The following is a 20,207-nucleotide window of genomic DNA, read 5'->3' as shown; positions in this document are numbered from 1 at the left end:
AGAAGCTTCTTTTCTTTCTTCAATTTAATTGAAGTTACTTAGAAAAATAATCAGGCTTGAATGGCTTTTCCTGGAAGAAGGTTCATGAACATTTTCACGCTTTTGTTGGCAATGTGGAATTCAGCTTTCTTGAACAGTACAGTAAGATACAGGGAGAGTTTTCTACAACAGGCCCTCTACTGCACACAAATATGTAAAAAAAGAAAATCACACTCCACAAAGATGTTAAATTATATGTCCATATGCCATACTGAGCACGCTCCTAAGAAAATAGTACGGGCAGCCCCTTCTGTACCTGACAAAGGGTAACAGACTGAAATTCGCCCGTTAACGGCCGAAGGTCAAGCTGGTTGTAGATCCTGCTGCCTGTTCATAGGGTCCAGTTGGTTGTGATGGAAAAGGCTGGAGGAAATACTGGTTGTGGGAACTTTGGGGGAGTAATTAGGTCAGTCCTGCTGACATGAGTGGGCAAGAGATTCTGGTCCCCAGGATCGCACAGAACGGGGCAGCTCAGATTGCGTGTCTCTGTAGGGGATGGTCAGGCTGTGAGAAATGGGCTCTGAGCCCCACCCATCAGGGTCAGAGTCCCTCGGCTTCTGGCCAGGTTAGAACAGGGACTTCTGCAATCACTACCTCAGCAGTGGTCCAGACCCCACCAGCTAAGGATGTTAGGGACTCGCTTTTGTTCTGGGAATTTTCTACCAGTAGGGATCAGACCCTGGTGCTTCCACGCCTTTGCCACCAGGACACTGGTCCGACCGAAGTTTCCACTGCCCGCTGCTGTCCTGTGCCATACAGCTGAACAGGCAGGACCGTGAAACTCACCTGGTGGACAGGTGGGAAGGAAGGTCCCCTCTGAGACACCAACAGGTCAGCAGACTGCCCTTCTTCCCAGACCAGCTGGGGAGGCAGGGAAGGGGAAGGGTCTGAAGCAGCTGCAGGAATTCAAACCCTGTGGCTAATATTCTACAGTTTTCCAACCAAAGGGACAGGTTAAGCAGGAATGTCCTTGTAAATACAACTTTGTACCTGGTTTTGAAAACACAGCAGCACCTCTGAAAAGTGGCTCGAAGATGGGACACCTGCCTGTACTTTTCTCCAGCTAAGCATGCAATAGAAAGCGTTTTCAAACAGTCTTCTTTAAAAAAAAGGAAAAGGAACGAAAGAACCAAGAACTTTTGTTTCCCAGGCACATTTTCACCCATGGATTCTTTTTAACCAAGGACACAGAGTACTTTCTACATTCTGCAAAAACAGTTGAATTGATATTTTTTAAAAAAGTTTTTATGCCATTAGAAAATAAAATATGAACACAAAAAACGAGGAGAAAGAGCCCCTCATTGCCGAAACATACCGCAGTATCGTCCCCTGAAGGACACCCTTTCCCACTAGAGCGAGAAGACGAATGAAGGCATCACAGCTGATCAAAGACGGAGATGTGGAAATGCAAAACGCGGGAAATCCACGTGAATTTCCACTTAAAGTACTAAAAGAACACCGAACAATTCCAAACTATAGAATCGAAGGAGCATTCAGCAAGGGTTGAGCTCTCTTGGCTTGCACTGAGCAACCTTAGGCTTGAGCACTAGGGGGACCAACTGAGGCTTTGTGCCCCTCCCCCATCCCTCCTTCTGTCAGCACCACCCAAGACTCTTCCGGCACTCCCTTTGGGAGGGAGGGAATCGTGGCCCAGGTAATATCCAGGATTAGAACCATTGCACTTAAGCAAAAGTTGAATTCATTTGATAAAGTACCTTCATTGCTATAAAGCAGGTGGAGACTGTGGTGCTGTTTTATTGTTGTTTTGTTTTGTTTTTGGAAGCGGGGTGTCAGGGAAGCAGTTTTTTATCCTTGAAGACCTCAGATGTGCTAAAGCAACCTAGCCAAAGAATATTCAGTGGAACGCTAGCTCTCTGAGATGATCTGCAAAATAGAGTATCCCGCTCAAAGAAGGTCAGGAAATGCCACCGACTCCATCAGTGATGCTCTTGGGAGTTCACAATGCACAGCACACATTCAAGGCTCTGAAAAGTCCTGCAGAAAGGAAATGGACTTCGCTTTGTTTCCCAAGGATATTTAACTACAGAACCCTTATTTTGCATCACACCAACTTGTGTCTGGGGAGAACAGGAAATGCCAGAAACCTCTTTCACTAGCAGAAGCTTTGTTTCTGAGGACAGTGTCCCCTGCCTGGAAACAGGGTCCAGGAATAATTCCAAGGACAGCTGAAGTCTGTCACTCTACTTGGTAAAACACATTGCATAAATCTCTATTTGTCAAGGGTACAGTTGACGTGCCCTTCGCATAGGAGAGAGAGCTTAGAAGAAGGTACACAACATCTTATAAATAGCTTCGGCCACCCTCTCCAGTGCACACTTAACTCACATTCAATAAAATAATTTCCTCCGTGAGACATGGCAGCTGCTGCTCACTGAGCTGGCTGTGAGCTTTACAATACAATTTTAATAGCTTCTGTGAATAAATTATTTTTTGTTCGTTTAGAATATTCTTCTCCCCTCTGTTCTATACACTGCATCAAAAACAAAAAGCAAAACTTACCCACACCCCATCCCACCCCTCCCCCTATTATTAGAACTATTATTATTATATACAGTATCTGCCACCAACTCATTCACTAGCTGTAAGAGGGATGTGGCTCAAACTTCAGCAGAGGCATTGGAAATGAGAAGCATGTGCAGACCGTTAATTAGCAAGGAACAGGGAATGGAATGTTTCCAGCCTTCCAGAGGAAAAGGGCATGGGTTACCATCACAGAAGGCTATCCTTGCTGCTCATTGCTGGTGGTTGCAAAGGTGCCGATGGTTTCTTGGCCTTTGGAGGAGCGGATATGCATTAAGTGTACAAATAGTCCGCCTCTGACCTTCACAAGGAGTAGAAATGCCAGGCCATTGCAAATCCTCCAATGTCTGAGTCCTGCCACAAAATTTTAATCTTTTACATGGCGAAGAGTAGAAAAAACACTTCTAGGTGGAGACCTTAAAGCTGGGCTGGAAATGACAGGAGGAGACGGTCGGCGAATATTCCCTTTCCTTCACCCAAGGCAGACGTCACTAATCAATCACAGCACTCTTCCATGCCGTGCCTGGCAAATCTGTTCTGGGGCTTAAAGGCAGATAGATACTACCAATAAATTGGAGTGGGCACATGACAGGAAACATTTTTGTCATCTCTTATGTTGGGCAATGAGCTTGGATTACTCACCAAGTTAAGTGGCCTGTTCCAAGCACGTGGTTTTCAAATTTGGGCCATAGAAAAATGCAAATTTGTAGGGATCCTGAACCTTCTGGGGTGGTTCGTGAATAGTCCAAACCTCATGTTAAGTCCATGAATATCAGGGGTTTGCTAACTGTCAAGCTGGATACTCTGCGTCCACGTAAAGCTTCTTGAGGGCCAAGACTATTGGTTTTGTTTAATGCTCTATCCGCAGGGTCTAGAATTAGGCCTAGCTCATAGTAGTTGCTTAATAAATACTTGTTGAATGTAAAGCAACAGCCACTTCACCTTCATCACAACTGGCACTGCCAGTTAAAAAATTCTGTAGAAAAGCCTATTCTACCAGATTGCTAAGTCTGGTGGGAAAAAAAAAAAAGCTACAATCAGCTCTCTCCTTGGGTTAAAAAAAAAAAAAATCACTTTTCTTTCGTGTGAGGAACGTTTGGGTCGACTGAAATCAGTTTGGAATCAGTCCCTTGCAAAGGTGCCTCTTTCTATTTATTTCTAGCAGAATTTCAAGAACGGTGGTATCAACAGACAGCACAATGGTTGTTATCACAGTGACTCTCTGAGCGGTTAATAAGGAGAACATTCATGCCCCTGCACGAGCTGCTGCAAGCACAGAACGAAACATAGATTTCTTCTGCAAAGACGTTAGAATCTTGCTGCCACAAAAAGAAACCTATACAGAGACCATGTTTAAATAACTATAAATAACATTAATTAGAATTTATGGGATGCACAATTCATGGAATTCACCCGAACACAAAGAAACCTCTGAAAGTGTTGGGGGATTCATGTCTAAAAAACAAGGACACCCATCCTAGTGCCCTGCAAAGACAGCCGTCCTTCCCTACAAAGGATTTTAAATAATTCTCACTATGCTGCTCGCAGCATCATCCCCAAAGAAATATTAATTTACAAAATAACCCAATATCCATAGAATTCTTTTGACAAATAAAAATCTTAAATTAAAAAGCACGATTCTCGCCCCTCTCCCCACCTCCACCCTTCACTCCAATTTCAGGTAGCTTGGCACTGAGTAATTGAACATTAAAAAATCGAGTTTGTAGACTTCGTACAGCTGCGTCTGGTGCTCTGAGCTGATGTTCTGGAAGAACTCTGTGGTCATTTCATCAGTAGTTCTCGTGGACTTGGCGTAGGTGGGGAACTTCAGGTAGCTGCCCACGCCCGCCAGCTGCAGGACGTAATTGGAATCCTCCTCCAGCGTCTCATACTTGCCCACGAGGTCATAGTGGATGTGGCACGGGTGGCAGAGGGAGTAGACGGTCTGCCAGTGTTCGTTGAAGGGCTCCTCGCGCTGCGTGTGCGGGTCTATGAGATAGGCCACGAACTCCTCGAACTTGACGTCGTCGCCCTTGCGCAGGGCCTCCTGCGTGGCGTTCTTGCGCTGCCGCCTGATGATCTTGGTGCCGTAGCGCTTGTGGAAGGAGGTGTTGTACTTCTGCGTGAACTTGTTCCGGTAGGCGGACACCAGCCTCTCGAAGGGCTCCCGCACGAACAGGAACTTCATGTAGCTTTTCAAGCGGTGGTTGATCTCGGGGATGCTGTACTGGTTCAGGGTCTTCAGGTTGGCCGAGACGTGTGCCTCGTTGGCCGGGATCTCCATGGGGTCGCTGTACTTGCCCCGCCCGGTCAGGACCATCATGAGCCGTTTCCAGTTGGTGCACGCCACCTTGGGCACGTAGCAGTAGATGAGCTCGTGGTCCTCATCCACCACCAGGTGCTTCAGGTCGTTGGGGGTCAGCACCCGCCGCTTGCGGCTCACGGCGCTGTTGGCGCGGCACGTGTCTATGACCTGGTCCCGCCGCATCTGGTGCAGGACGGCCGTGTTGGAGAGCTCCAGCTGCAGAGGGGACACAAGAAGAATAAGAACTCAGTACTTGTGTGGGATGTTTACACTGGGTCACATCCACGACACGATGGCCAATGCGGGCCACCAAGGCAGCCACTGACAACCTAAATGGCCTGTCTCCCTTTCCAATTCTCCATCAGCTGTCGGGACTATTTTGGTTGTGTTCCACCATGCTTCCTTTGGAGAGTAATGATAATGACCAACTCTATAACTTACCCATCACCCCCTACGCGCCAGGCATTTTATCAGAGCTTCATGTATACAGTTTTTCTTTTCACTGTACAACAAACTTGAACCGTTACTGATTTATTTAACAATATCAAATACCTGCGGCTGTGCCAGGTAGCATGCTGCTAGGCACCGGGGGTGCAGTAATGAAAAAGTGCAACGAGGTAACTGCCCTTAGGGAGCTGACAGTCCAGCTGGAAAGAAAAGGGAACTGAGGTTCAGAGATGTTAAAGAGAGATCACACAGCGAGAGAGTCAGTATTCAAACTCAAGTCTGCCTGGCAACCAAAGCTGCCCACTTTCCACTCTAACCTGATGTCCAGGCCTCCAGTCTTCTTGATTAAAGCAGGAAGAAAAGCATGGAGTTCTGGCATTTGTTGATCTATTTCAAAGCAAGGGGATCCAGTTTTTCTACAAGCCTATCGCTGTGGACACCTGTTGCTTTTTGCTTCCTCAGTACCAGTGCCTTGATTTTCACCTGAGAACCTGCTTTCCTTCATTCTCAGCTCCCTTTCCTCTCGCTGAGCTGAGAGAATGCACCCTGGAGCTTGGGGTCAGGGAGGAGGGACCACTATGCAGGGAGAACTAGACCGGGAATGAAGGGAACAGAGGAGGGATGAGCAGAAAGACAAGGGGATGTATTCCCAGCGACATCATCTGAATACCTGGCTCCATATGTTGAAACCAGACCCCCAGCTTCTGGGCTTTTGTTGCATCAGTCAATACATTTGCTTTGGTGCAAAAGGCAGTTTAAGTCTGGGTTATATATCACTTGGAACCATAATATATAGGTATTTACATTTATTATCTTTGAGCTTTTCCTCTCTGCCATATTCATCCACTGATCCATCCATTCAAACATGTGTCCAGACCTCATAAAGTACAAGGCACTCTGCCCAGCACCCCTGGGAGATATAACCCTTTCCTAAAGGGCTCACAGCCTAGGAGGCGCCAGGCCAGAGAGCTGGCGGCCTCAGTAGGGGCCAAAGGGGAAAGCTGTGTGCTCCTCTGAATTCTAGGAGCAAAGGTTTCTCCCCTAAAGGCCGTTCACTCCCAATCTGAACTAGTTCTCACAGTCTACCTAGAAGGGGCAACATGAGACCACACTGGCCTGGTGCACTGCCATCCTGGTCTCCAACCCCAGAGACTCAGAGACTTTCAATGGAGTGGTGGCACCCTACTGTTGTTTGGCTTAATGCCATGCCTCCATCTACCCTCCTGAATGTGTAATGTGCTCTTCTTTTTTTTTAATTTAAGTTTTTCTTTTATATCGGAGCATAGTTGATTTATAATGTTGTGTTAGTTTCAGATGTATGGGTCTTCTTTTAAATATCAAAGATACTAATATTATGATTAAAGTTATAGAGAGACTGGGGCACCAGGGCTATGGAATAGCCACTCTGGGGCTGCAGATGACATGGTTGCATCCCTGACCCCGGAATGAATGGGGTCCCCGTCCTCATACTCGTCTTCTGAGGTCCTTCAGAGTCCAGCACCAACCTACTTTTCCCACCTCATTCCCGTTCCTCCCCATTTTATTATTATTTATTATTATTATTATTTTTTATTTTTGCGGTACGCGGGCCTCTCACTGCTGTGGCCTCTCCCGTTGCGGAGCACAGGCTCTGGACGCGCAGGCTCAGCGGCCATGGCTCACGGGCCCAGCCGCCCTGCAGCATGTGGGATCCTTCCGGACCGGGGCACGAACCCGTGTCCCCTGCATCGGTAGGCGGACTCTCAACCACTGCGCCACCAGGGAAACCCTCCTCCCCCTTTTAGAACTGAAGGAAGCTCCAAAGAAACAAATGATTCACTCTTTTCCTGTTGGGCCCAGCCACTCCTACCTGGGATTCTTCCCTCTCCCTTTCTGCGGGTATAAACTGGATAATCCATGAAGGCCCAACACACTCCCCTGCCACATAAGTGGAAGAATCATTCCCTCCTCTAAACACCCTCCCCACTGAGCGTCCTTTACAGCACAATTGCCCCACCTATTTCATGCCTGGTTTTCTCAAGTCGGGCGACCACTTGATCACAGGGACCCAAAGCCCCAGAGCCACTGCCCTCTCCAGGCTGGACTGCGGGTGGTCTAGAGTAGCTAATGTGGAGGGATCAGTGAAATCCCCCCGCTCCTAAAGCCACCTGCACAGGCAAGTCAGTAGAGCCAAGGGCCTGGGTGGGACCCAAGAAGCTGGCCTTGTGTTTCCAACTCTGAACCACAATCTGTACAATTCATTCTAGAATATGCACAGGGCAATTGGGATGGGCTTAAGTTAGGAACACTGATGAGTTTATGGGGGACCTGAGGGATATCCTGGGGGCCACTGGAGACAAGTCATTACATCCTGCTTTAGGGCTCTATGTCTGTCTTCTCTCATGGTTCCCACGACGATGATGGTGTTGGTGATCATGAGCTGGTATGAGACAACAGCAGACAGCTGGGGGAGCTACTCTGTGTCAGGCACCTTCACACCTTCAGGTTATTTAAATACATTATCTTTAATCTTCCCAGCAATTCTCTGAAGTAGATGCTCTCACCACTGGAACTTTCCACACTCAAGGGAAGGAAGCAAACCAAGACAGAGTGCAAATGTTGTGAAAATTCCATGAGCAAACAGGAGATTCTCTTGCTACTTTAGTCTCACAAGCAACTGGGGGAAATCTCGAAGGAGTTGTCACTGCCCTCTCGACGGTCATTCCCCTTTACAATCCTACACTGTCACTCTTCCCTTCAAGAAGTCGAGTCTATTTCTCTAGCCCCTTGACTCCGGCTGGCTGTGACCTGCTCAGGCTAGCAGAATGTGTTAGAAGTGAGGACAAGCCAGTTCTGGAGCCTATTATGAAGCCTTGTAGTTCCTGCCCTTTGCGGCCACACCTTCATACCACACTGGCAAAAGTTTCTCCCTGTTGAATGCAAGTACCATGAAGTGTGATCTTTCTCTTTCCAGGGCTGTAGCTCCAGTGCTTGCAATAGTGCCAGTCATATAGTAGACGGTCACTAAGTATTTGTTGAATGAATGAATCAGTTAATTATCTCTTCAGGGAAACTTGATAGGAAAGGGGGAAGGCCCCTCTGTAGCTAAAGAAATTTCCCAATTGTTCATAGATGTCAGAACGTTCTTTAATAGAGGCTGTAATAGTGATACCCCAAAATTCATGGGGGACCTCAGAATGTGACCTTATTTGGAAATACGGGGTTTTTATTTGCAGATGCGATTCGTTAAACTGAAGTCATACTGAGTTAAGGTGGGTCCTAGTCCAATGACTAGTGTCGTTATAAGGAGAGAATACAGAGACACACATAGAGAAGGCCACGTGATGGCAGAGGCAGAGGGTGGAGTGATGCATCTACTAGCTAAGAGATGCCAAGGATTGCCAGCAACAACCAGAAGCAGGGGAGGACAAGGAACGGTGTACGCGTGGAGCCGTCAGAGAGCGCGTGACCCTGCTGACACCTTGATTTTAGACTTCCAGCCTCTGGAGCTGTAAGAGAATAAACTCCTGTTATTTTAAGCCACTGAGTTTATGATACTTTGTTATGGCAGTCCTAGGGAACTAATACAGGAATGAAGCCTTCAGCCCATACCTTTGAGCAAATTGTTATAAAATATAAATGTATAAGAGAGGGTAACATTATATAAGATAATATTTTTACATAGAAGAGTAAGGAAAGGGTATTAGAGCACTAAGTAGAAAGTGGGTAAGATCTGCAATCAGAAGACCTAGGCGTGGGCAAGACCCTTAACTTTTTTTTTTTTAAATTAATTTGTATTGGAGTATATTTGCTTTACAATGTTGTGTTAGTTTCTGCTGTACAGAAAAGTGAATCAGCTATACGTATACATATATCCCCTCTTTTTTGGATTTCCTTCCCATTTAAGTCACCAGAGAGCACTGAGCAGAGTTCCCTGTGCTATACAGTAGGTTCTCATTAGTTATCTATTTTATACATAGTAGTGTATATATGTCAATCCCACTCTCCCACTTCATCCCAGCTCGCCTTCCACCCTGGTATCCATACTTCCCTTCTCTACGTCTGTGTCTCTATTCTGTTTTGCAAATAAGTTCACCTGTATCATTCTTCTAGTTTTTTGCTAAGATAAATTGTCTTTTTCCCTGGTTCAAGCCAAGGGCCCACAGAGCCATATTTGCTTGCCCCCACCTATGTGAATTACGGTAAAATCAAAGATGAGTATAAAAAAGGGGATCTAAGAGGTTAAAGAGTAGTGACACATTGATCTAAAGTACAAAATATTAGCTAGAAGGCTTGCCTGACTGTCTCTAACTCCCCTGAAGTTAAAGGGGAGGAATGAAGATTGTTTTAGCGGTTACACTTCAGACGACTTGGACAGCTGACCTTAAAATGTTGGTGAACTCTGTTTCATTCTTTGCTTTCTACTTATTATTATTAGTGAAAACCCTTAAAAAGGAAACAGACAATAAACTCAAAACTGTGTTCATTCCTATTTAATTACTGTATGGGAAGGAGAAGATTCTATATTATTTGGCTTTAGACTGCAAGAGAAAGATAGTTATGAAAAGAAAGAGCTGTAGTTTTTCTAAAGCAATGGATTAGAGAAACAGGGTCAATTCCTATGACAGACAACAAAAAGGTCTAAGAAGTACCCCAAGGAGCCATCCCTAAACCCAGTAGTGATTTTGGAGGAGGATTTTCAGAAAGACTTTTCTTAGGTAAATCCAGATATATCTCAATAGAGCTTGAAAATGGGGAAAGGTTGTGAAGATCACAAGATGAAAGATGAAGAAGACCTGAAGTATCACATATGGTCAGCACCTGACCACCATTCCCCTAGCAAGAGACAACAGTTCTTAAGAGGTGATCACATCAATGAAAACCGGACTCTGCGTCAGAGTCAGATATTTAAAATACTGACATCAAGGCCTTGACTTGAATCATAACTTCTGGGGAAGAGATTTCATAATCTCTGTCTTTTAAAAGATTCTCAAATGATCTTGGTAATCAGCTACTTTAGAAACTACTGTTTTATATGTAACTCTCACTTAGACTAGTATGACGTTTTTGGAAGAGTTTGAGAAGAACTGACTTGATTCAAAGGACTCTTCTTTGAATGTTTTGTAGAATTCAGTAGTGATACCATCTGGTCCTGGGGTTTTCTTAATTTATGGGAAGGTTTTTAGATACTGATACAATCTCCATACTAGTTATGGATCTGTTTAGGTGCTGTCTTTCTTCATGATTTAATTTTGGCCTGTTGTACATTTCTAGGAACTCATCCATTTGTTCTGGGTTATCCAATTTGTTGGCATAAAATCTCTTATAATCCCTTTTATTTCTGTGTTGTCAGTTCTAATGTCTCTTCCTTCATTTCTGATTTTAAGTCTTCTCTTTGTTTCTTAGTCTAGCTCAAGGTTTATTAAATTTGTGTATGTTTTCAAAAAAAACAGCTCAGTTTCAGTGATTTTTTTCCTTATTTTTCTATTTGCTATTTCATTTATTTGCCTTTCTGCTTTGTAAAAAAATTTTTGCTTTGTGTCTCATGTTCTAGGTTTAATGAGGTTGTGACTTACTCTTTTCCTGTTTAACTTTGGTATCATGTGTATTTTATTTATTTTTTTTTAATTTTTTAACATCTTAATTGGAGTATAGTTGCTTTACAATGGTGTGTTAGTTTCTGCTTTACAACAAAATGAATCAGTTATATATATACATATGTCCCCATGTCTCCTCCCTCTTGCGTCTCCCTCCCTCCCACCCTCCCTATCCCACCCCTCCAGGTGGTCACAAAGCACCGAGCTGATCTCCCTGTGCTATGCGGCTGCTTCCCACTAGCTATCTACCTTACGTTTGGTAGTGTATATATGTCCATGCCTCTCTCTCGCTTTGTCACAGCTTACCCTTCCCCCTCCCCATATCCTCAAGTCCATTCTCTAGTAGGTCTGTGTCTTTATTCCTGTTTTACCCCTAGGTTCTTCATGACATTTTTTTCTTAAATTCCATATATATGTGTTAGCATACGGTATTTGTCTTTCTCTTTCTGACTTACTTCACTCTGTATGACAGACTCTAGGTCTATCCACCTCATTCCAAATAGCTCAATTTCGTTTCTTTTTATGGCTGAGTAATATTCCATTGTATATATGTGCCACATCTTCTTTATCCATTCATCCGATGATGGACACTTAGGTTGCTTCCATGTCCTGGCTATTGTAAATAGAGCTGCAATGAACATTTTGGTACATGACTCTTTTTGAATTATGGTTTTCTCGGAGTATATGCCCAGTAGTGGGATTGCTGGGTCATATGGTAGTTCTATTTGTAGTTTCTTAAGGAACCTCCATACTGTTCTCCATAGTGGCTGAATCAATTTACATTCCCACCAGCAGTGCGAGAGGGTTCCCTTTTCTCCACACCCTCTCCAGCATTTATTGTTTCTAGATTTTTTGATGATGGCCATTCTGACTGGTGTGAGATGATATAGACCCTTAACTTTTTAAGCCTCGGTTCTATTATTTGCAAAATGGGAATAGTGCCACCTACCCTGCAGGGGTGTTGATTAAATCAAATAAAAAGTATGGGTTGGCATTTAGACAATAAGATCAAGTCTAGTTCAGAATTTGTACAAGGTATGGTACACTGAAGGCAGTTAACATATATGCATTCTTTTTTAAATTAATCAATCAATCTTTGGCTGCGTTGGGTCTTCCTTGCTGAGAGCGGGCTTTCTCTAGTTGCGATGAGCGGGGGCTACTCTTCATTGCGCGGTGCGCGAGTTTCTCATTACAGTGGCTTCTCCTGTTGCGGTGCACGGGCTCTAGGCATGCGGGTTTCAGTAGTTGTGGCTTGCGGGCTCTAGAGCGCAGGCTCAGTAGTTGTGGCACATGGGCTTAGTTGCTTCACGGCATGTGGGATCTTCCCGGACCAGGGCTTGAACCTGTGTCCCCTGCATTGGCAGGCGGATTCTTAACCACTGCGCCACCAGGGAAGTCCCTATGCATTCTTCATGAAAGAAGAAAAAAAAAAATCCAAGAAAGAAGTCCAGAAATCTCAAAGACAAATTTCACCAGCTCTATAATTTTGTTGCAGGCCAGCCCTAGGTCATGGAGTTCAATTAATATTTAGTTTGAATGGTAAAACTCTGACTTTTGCGATTTCTGAACAGATGTATTCATCACCTTAAGAAGAGCATTCATGCCACTTAAAAAACCAAACCCAAACCAGAACTGTCCTAAAGGAAACAGGACTAGGAAGGAAAAAGGGCCCGTCAATTTTGTCCATTTGAATCACTACTGGACAGTACTGAAGGCAATAAATGGCTAAATGAGCAGAGAAACAAGGGGTCCTCCTTCTTTTCCCCCAGCTTTTTTCAGTTGGAGACAATTTTCTGGCCGTTTGAATCCCCAGGGAGGTAGCACGTCAGATAATATTGCACTCGGGACCGCAGAGCCATGAAAAATGGAAACGATACCACAGCGTCGTTTTACATCCAATTGCAGAGACAGAAAATAACTCAAAGGGGCTTTGGAATGTGCTACTGTGGTTTCTTTCTCTTCCATTTCCTCCTTCTCCACGGCAGTTTAGGTGGCAAACGGTGCACCTGCTGCAAGGAGGCAGCACAATTTCCCTCAGGAGGGCTTTGGGGCACAGATCAAGAGAATAGGCATATTCTCAGTCCTGAGACATATTCCCAATTCCTTCTCAGAGGAGGGAATTCACCCAGGCCTCTAGTGTTGATTTTCTTTTAACAAAATATTTTGTTTTTATTTTAAAACAATTTCAGGCTAGTGTTGATTTAACTTATTTAAAGTATAATGGTGCTAAAATATGCACAAATATAAAACTAGGTAGAGAAGACCAGAACAAATGGAAACATTCAAGTGAACAACATTAACCTGAGGGATGATGACGTTTACTGGAACCAAAGCCCTACTAGAAACGTACAGGGTACTTGCCGTCTATGCCGGGATAGGCTCTTTGCAGCGTGGCATTCCTCCTGTATGTGCCGCTCAACTTTCCCACTGCTTTCTCATTTCTAGTTACTGTAAAATCCAGCACCCTCTAATATCACTTGACCTTTGCTTGGTCCAAATGCATCATCTATATATTTTTTGTCTCTGCCCGTTTCTAATGAGCCCAAGACAATAAAAATTGAGATACACGTTACTACCAAGACCATCTGAACACGTGTGCCATAATTTCACATGGCAGGACTAGGTGTGGCCCTGACAATCCAGAAATGCTTTAACGTTTTTTCAAAATACAAATAAGAATACAAAATAAAAACATAAAATTAATACAATTCTCAGAACTCAGATCCCTGGGAGCTATATCTGTGGACCCCTTGTATCTTGGTTTAAGAAACCTGGATTAAGGGGAGCCCTGGACCGGTCAGAGGGAAGAGAAGGATTCTTCACCATCATGGCCAGGATGGGGCAGGAGAGATTTCGGATGGCGGCCTGGGCTGTTGCAGATATCTCCATTTTTATTATTAGGACCAACCGCATGTTAGAAATTGTAATCAGGTAAGCAGTGATTTCTAACCTTAAAGAAAATGCAGAACTGGTCATGTCACTTCCACACTTGTCCCCAGTCAGGGTTCACAGGAGCTTTTGTAATGGTCCCAACTCTTCAGCAACTAACAGGTTCCCCGAGTATCAGTTTGACATCTATCCAGGAAGAGGAGGGAGTGAAGAGCATTTCCTTGGTGAACAGCTTGCTCCCTCGTCACGGAAAGAAAACATCTGTCTTCTCCAACCAGGCTGTATCAGTTTTACAAAGAGGGCTTGTGGTTCTGATAATTATCTGAGCTTGAGATCAATCTCTTTCCTTTTTCACTCCCTTTCTCTCCCCTCTTCTTTCCTTTCTCAAAGGTATCTGAAGAGACCATAACAAAGGACATATGTGTAGCATAAAACTGAAAGAGGAAACAACAAATATACTAAAAGGGCTGTGATTGAGGATCTTCTTTGGTGGTGGGCTTCCTTGTAGCAGGGACAAAAGGGGAAACGGGATTAAGTCTCCTTGCTTTTGTTCTCAGAAAGAAGTAGCATTCCAATTGCTTGGGGCAGAAAACATACGCAGTGTTAGGGACTCAGAAATTTGAGTCGAGGAGGGAGATTCTTGGATTCAGTGTGCCCATGCTGGAACATTCAGAGGGTCTCTTTCTTCGTGGGAGACGAGTAGCACGCGTCACTACCACCTGTGTCCACAGGGCCCTTCAGCATTCACAGAGCACTTTCACACACCGTCCCACTTAAAGATCCCAGTGGGACTTCTCCAGAACCTACTAAAAGAAAGTTTATATTCAGCAGACCGGCCCGTACTTCCGACCACGTGTCATCTTTTCCTGAGCTGGCTCTGCCAGGTATTACCAATAATACCTCATGTGAATGGTTCTCAACTTTGAGCTTGCATGGCAATCACCTGGAGGACTTGTTAAAATGCAGTTTGCTGGATCCACCCCAAGTTGCCAATTCAGTAGGTCTGGGACTGGGCCTGAGAATCTGCATTTCTAGCAAGTTCCCAGGTTGTCGGTTTGTTAGGGGCCATAACAAAACACCACAGGCTGGGTGGCTTAAGAAGCAGAAACGGATTTTCTCAGAGTCCTGGAGGTGTGCGCAGGGTTGGTTTCCTCTGCGGTCTCTCTCCTTGGCTTGCGTATGTCTGCCTTCTTGCTGCCTTTTCACACGGTCAACCCTCTGTGCATCTTTACCCCTGGTGTCTCTTCCTTTTTTTTAAAAAATACATTTATTTAATTTTTGACTGTGTTGGGTCTTCGTTGCTGTGTGCGGGCTTTCTCTAGTTGCGGCGAGCGGGGGCTACTCTTCGTTGCGGTGCGCGGGCTTCTCATTGCGGTGGCTTCTCGTTGTGGAGCACAGGCTCTAGACGCGCGGGCTTCAGTAGTTGCAGCACGCGGGCTCAGTAGTGGTGGCGCACGGCCTTAGTTGCTCCGTGGCACGTGGGATGTTCCCTGGACCAGGGCTTGACCCCGTGTCCCCTGCACTGGCAGGAGGATTCTTAACCACTGCGCCACGAAGGGAAGTCCTCTTCCTCCTCTTATAAGGACACCAGTCTTACTGGATTAGGCCCACCCTAATGGCCTCAATATAATTCAGTCACCTCTTTAAAGGCCCTATCTCCAAATACGGTTATGTTCTGAGGTACTGGGGGGTTGGGACTCCAGTATATGAATACTGGGGGTGGGGCACAATTCAGCCCATTACACCAGGTGATGCTGACGCTGCTGGTCCAAGGACCACACTTTGAGAACCACATCTTTACACGATGAGGAAAGGACTGTAATCTAACGTCTTTCACCAGTTCAAGCTATTCTTAGTTACAGAACACAGAGCCAAGTTCGTCATCTGCTGCCAGGCAACTCCTAGGTCTACCTCCAGCTGCAACCTCGACTCCCCTCACCTCCCTTTGATCTCCCAAAAGTATAAATTAGGTCAGAGGAAGGCTGATTCTAGGAAACCGTGAACATGGCTACAGGCTCTGGGCTGTGTCCTGTGTTCTCACTTAGATGTCTATTTTTAATTTGGACATTTAAAAAAGGCAACTGTAATTAGCTGAAGTACCAAATTTAGGGACTGTTTGAAAAAGTCTTTAAGACTTCACTATGTTTCATCTTAAAAGGAAGGAAAGCACGTTTCCCTTAAATTAAAACATCTTTTGCGGTGTTTACAGTTTCTTTCAGACACAAGGACCCAAACTGAAGGAGGAGCAGCTGGTCCATTTTACTGTCCCGGGTGGAGGAGATGCAGAGGAATGGAAACCCAGAGAAAAAGGTAAATGTAAAGGCATCAGGAGAGTGGGGTTGGCAGAATCTGTCCTTAACAATTGCCTGCTTGGGTCCAGCCTCAGGTTCTCCACTTGCAAATCCTAATACAAGACCCCTTCGAGCATCTTGGGGACACTGCCATCATCTCGCTGATTTCAGAATTGGGGGAGGGAGAGGAAAACCCGGGGATCTGGTTTGCTATGATTCTATTATATTTCCTTCTGGTCCAGTAATTCCTAAACTCTCACAAGAAAGGCTAGTCATGAGGAATCCCTGAAGAAACCACATCCACAGCAAAAAAGAGGCCTACGTTTATACTAGCTACCATTTCTTGAGCACGTACTATGTACCAGCCACTTTTAATCCTCACGGTCTAGGGGATAGGTATCATTAGTGTTCCCAACTTATGAATGAGGAAACTGAGGCGCAGGGAGAATAAGTTGCTCAAGATCAGGGAGCTAGGAACTGGGGTTGGGTTTTGAATCCAGACAGCCTGTGCTCTGAGCCCCTGCACTGTGCAGCCCCCCAGGATCTGCAGCTCCCTCTGGGAGTTACCGTCTCCAGGGCATCTGCTGGAGCCATGCGTCTGCATCCTGGCAGCTCACAGGGGAGCTTTAAATACTGAAGGCTGGGGCCCACCCCAGAGATCTGATGTGATTGCTTTGGGTGTGGCCAGCTCCCTGGGGATTCGAAAGCTGCCCAGGTGGGAACCATGTCTTAGAGGCTCCAATGCCAGCAGCTATATAAACTAAATCATGGAGTGGACTTGAGCAATGACCCTTGTGTGATCTTGGGCAAATTTCACCATCCTGGTCTTCAGATTTGAAATTAGGGGCTTTCCATCCTGTAGGGCCAGAGATCAAAGGTCTAGAAGGCCACACTTCTAACGTCTTTGGCTGAGTCCTTAGAGAACCACTAGGAATTCTATAATGCTTAAAACCTTTTATGTTTAGAAAAGAAAGGAGAAAAACATTGAGCCTTTAAAGAAAGAATCTAGTCTGAACCTGTTGCAAAACTTAAAGGGTTTAGGAAAGAATTGATTCCACATTAACTGACATTAGCTTTGCCAGGGAAATTGGCTTCTTTTTTTCTTTTTTTGAATTAAGTATAGTTGATTTACAGTGTTGTGTTAATTACTGTTGTGCGGCAAAGTGATTCAGTTATACATATATATACATTCTTCCTTAAAATATTCTTTTCTATTATGGTTTATCATAGGATATTGAATATAATACCCTGTGCAATATAGCAGGACCTTCTTGTTTATCCATCCCATATATAAAAACTTACATCTGCCAACCCTAACCTTCCATTCCGTGCCTCCCCCAACCCCCTCCCCCTTGGCAACCACCAGTCTGTTCTCTATGTCTATAATTCTGTTTCATAGATATTTTCATTTGTGTCACATTTTAGAGTCCACATATAAGTGATATCATATGGTATGTCTTTCTGACTTATTTCACTTAGTATGATAATCTCTAGTTGCATCCATGTTGCTGCAAATGGCATTATTTCATTCTTTTTTTTACGGCTGAATAGTATTCCATTGTGCTGCATATATGTACCACACCTTATTTATTCATTCATCTGTCAGTGGACATTTAGGTTGTTTCCATGTCTTAACTATTGTGAATAGTGCCACTATGAACATAGGGGTGCATGTATCTTTTTTTTTTTGCGGTACACGGGCCTCTCACTGTTGTGGCCTCTCCCATTGTGGAACACAGCCTCCGGACACGCAGGTTCAGTGGCCATGGCTCGCGGGCCCAGCCGCTCCGTGGCATGTGGGATCCTCCCGGACTGGGGCACGAAACTGTGTCCCCTGCATTGGCAGGCGGACTCTCAACCACTGCGCCACCAGGGAAGCCCTATCTTTTTGAATTATAGTTTTCTCTGGATGTATGCCCAGGAGTGGGATTGCTACATCATATGCTAGTTCTATTTTTAGTTTTCTGAAGAACCTCCACACTGTTTTCCACAGTGGCTGCACCAACTTACATTTCCACCAACAGTGTTTGAGGGTTCCCTTTTCTCCACACCCTCTCCAGCATTTATTTGTAGACTTTTTAATGATGACCATTCTGACTGGTGTGAGGTGGTACCTCATTGTAGTTTTGAGTTGCATTTCTCTAATAATTAGCAATGCTGAGCATCTTTTTGTGTGCCTATTGGCCATCTGTATTTCTTCCTTGGAGAAATGTCTCTTTAGGTCTTCTGCCCATTTTTGGATTGGGTTGTTTGTTCTTTTGTTGTTGAGTTGTATGAGCTGTTTGTATATTTTGGAAATGAAGGCCTTGGTCACATCGTTGGCAAATATTTTCTCCCTTTCTGTAGGTTGTCTCTTTGTTTATGGTTTCCTTTGCTGTGCAAAAGCTTGTAAGTTTGATTAGGTCCCAATTGTTTATTTTTGCTTTTACTTCTTTTGCCTTGGGAGACTAAGAAAACATTGGTATGATTTATGTCAGAATGTTTTGCCTATGTTCTCTTCTAGGAGTTTTATGGTATCATGTCTTATGTTTAAGTCTTTAAGTCAGTTTGAGTTTATTTTTGTGCACGGTGTGTTCTAACTTCATTGATTTACATGCAGCCATCCAACTTTCCCAGCACCACTTGCTGAAGAGGCTGTCTTTTTCTCATTGTATATTCTTGCCTCAGGAAATTGGTTTCTTAGGATTTCAACTTGTCACTAGGGAATCACCTGTTTAATAATAAGGACTGAATCTCTACAGGAGCTTTTCCTACCTTTCCAAAGCAAAAAGAAGGAAAAGGTGCAATGGATGGGAAGCATTTTGAGCCCTGGAAGGTGAGGCAGTGGTGCAGGAGACCCTGGGTGATGGAGGGCCCAGAGCTGGCCTCTGGATGCAGCCCCCCAGCCAGGCTCAGCTGACACGGCCACAGGTGAGCTAAGGCTCTGAGCTGCGTTTTAACCTTGGGTACTTTGAGGGCAGAAACAAGCAAGCAGAGGGTTAAGGTACTTCTTTTGTATCAGGGTTTAAATTTGGTGACCTGGGTTAGGGTCACAAACTCCAATGCCCTCTGGAGGCAGCAGGGAGTCCCTGAGCCACTGAAGGTGGGAGATGCCACTTAAATCTTGCTCGTGTTGTCGTGAGGGAATGGGGACCTTGTCTTTTGGGATGTTTCAAATTCTCAAGAGAAGCCAGAAAACCCGATTTTATGTGTCATCTGCATTCTCAAATGTTAGCTACAATCAAAAAATAATTTTTTTAGTGGTGTTTAAAAATTTTTTTAACTTGTTTGGGCTGGATTTGCACGGGGGCCACCAGTTGGTGCCCTCACCCAGGCACTGGACAGTGGGACTAGTAACGAGGTGCCCTCTTGGAAAGGGCTGTTCTGAGCTGTGCCCACCACTGCCTCCCCACCCAGCTGCCCTGCTCAGTTAACCGAACCGTAAGCAGTTGAGGGGGGGGGGAAGAGGTGGAACAAGCCAGACTGCAGAAGTTCAGAATGCAATTAGGATAGCTCACGATCAGCAGTGGTTACTAAGAGACACCCCTGGGACCTCAGCTCTGCCCACCCACTCTTCTTGGTAATACCTCCTTCTAACACCCTCATTACAATCTACTTATTTTGCATGTCTCTCCCTTCTAGAATGTAGACTCCAAGAGGGCAGGTACTTTTTACTGTGTGTTCATCCTCATATCCTCGGTGCCTGGCACATACTAGACACTCAAAGCTTTGTTGAATGAACGAATGGATGCGTGCATGCATACAGGAATGAATGACTTGGGGGTGATGGGGATTTTTAAAGGCCACAAAAGGGCTGATGAGGCCGCATGGGCTTCCTGGTGCCTCAGTCTGCAGCCCCAGCCCATCTCCCCATGGAGGGTTTCTGGCAAAGATCCTGCAGCTGCAATGCAAGAGCTCAGTATCAGCCCAGAGGCCAGAGACCAAGAGACAAGCAGCTGGGGTGCTTGGTGCCGGGTGGAAATGGGCTCAGGGTGCCTGCGGTAGCCTTTGACGTGGGGGGTGGGGGGGTGGGAACTGGCACTTTCCACCCGAATGGTGAGGCCAGGAAGCAGGAGGAGAATCATTCGAGGGTGCTGGTGCCAAGGGCTCCCTTTCAGCCTGACCAGGTGTGGCTGCAGG

At 45.2% G+C, this 20,207-nt stretch overlaps 1 protein-coding gene across 2 annotated transcripts in view; it reads right to left on the bottom strand.

The window, feature by feature from the left end:
- Positions 1–3,936: 3,936 nt before the first annotated feature.
- The window catches only part of CHST11 (carbohydrate sulfotransferase 11), a 284,497-nt gene continuing 268,226 nt past the window's right edge, over positions 3,937–20,207 (bottom strand). Inside the window, exon 3 of one of the 2 annotated variants that reach the window (XM_029205565.1) lies at positions 3,937–5,101. In XM_029205565.1, the coding sequence (XP_029061398.1) occupies positions 4,247–5,101 (855 nt within the window). In that variant the 3' untranslated portion in view covers positions 3,937–4,246. The remainder of the gene's footprint in view (positions 5,102–20,207) is intronic. The other variant, XM_029205566.1, reaches the window with a different exon arrangement.

Source organism: Monodon monoceros, unplaced genomic scaffold (genome assembly GCF_005190385.1).
Source record: "Monodon monoceros isolate NGI ecotype Baffin Bay Population unplaced genomic scaffold, NGI_Narwhal_1 Super_Scaffold_6, whole genome shotgun sequence".
Classification (NCBI taxonomy): domain Eukaryota; kingdom Metazoa; phylum Chordata; class Mammalia; order Artiodactyla; family Monodontidae; genus Monodon; species Monodon monoceros.
The sequence above is the reverse complement of the archived record's forward strand: the minus strand, read 5'-3'. Positions and strand labels throughout refer to the sequence as shown.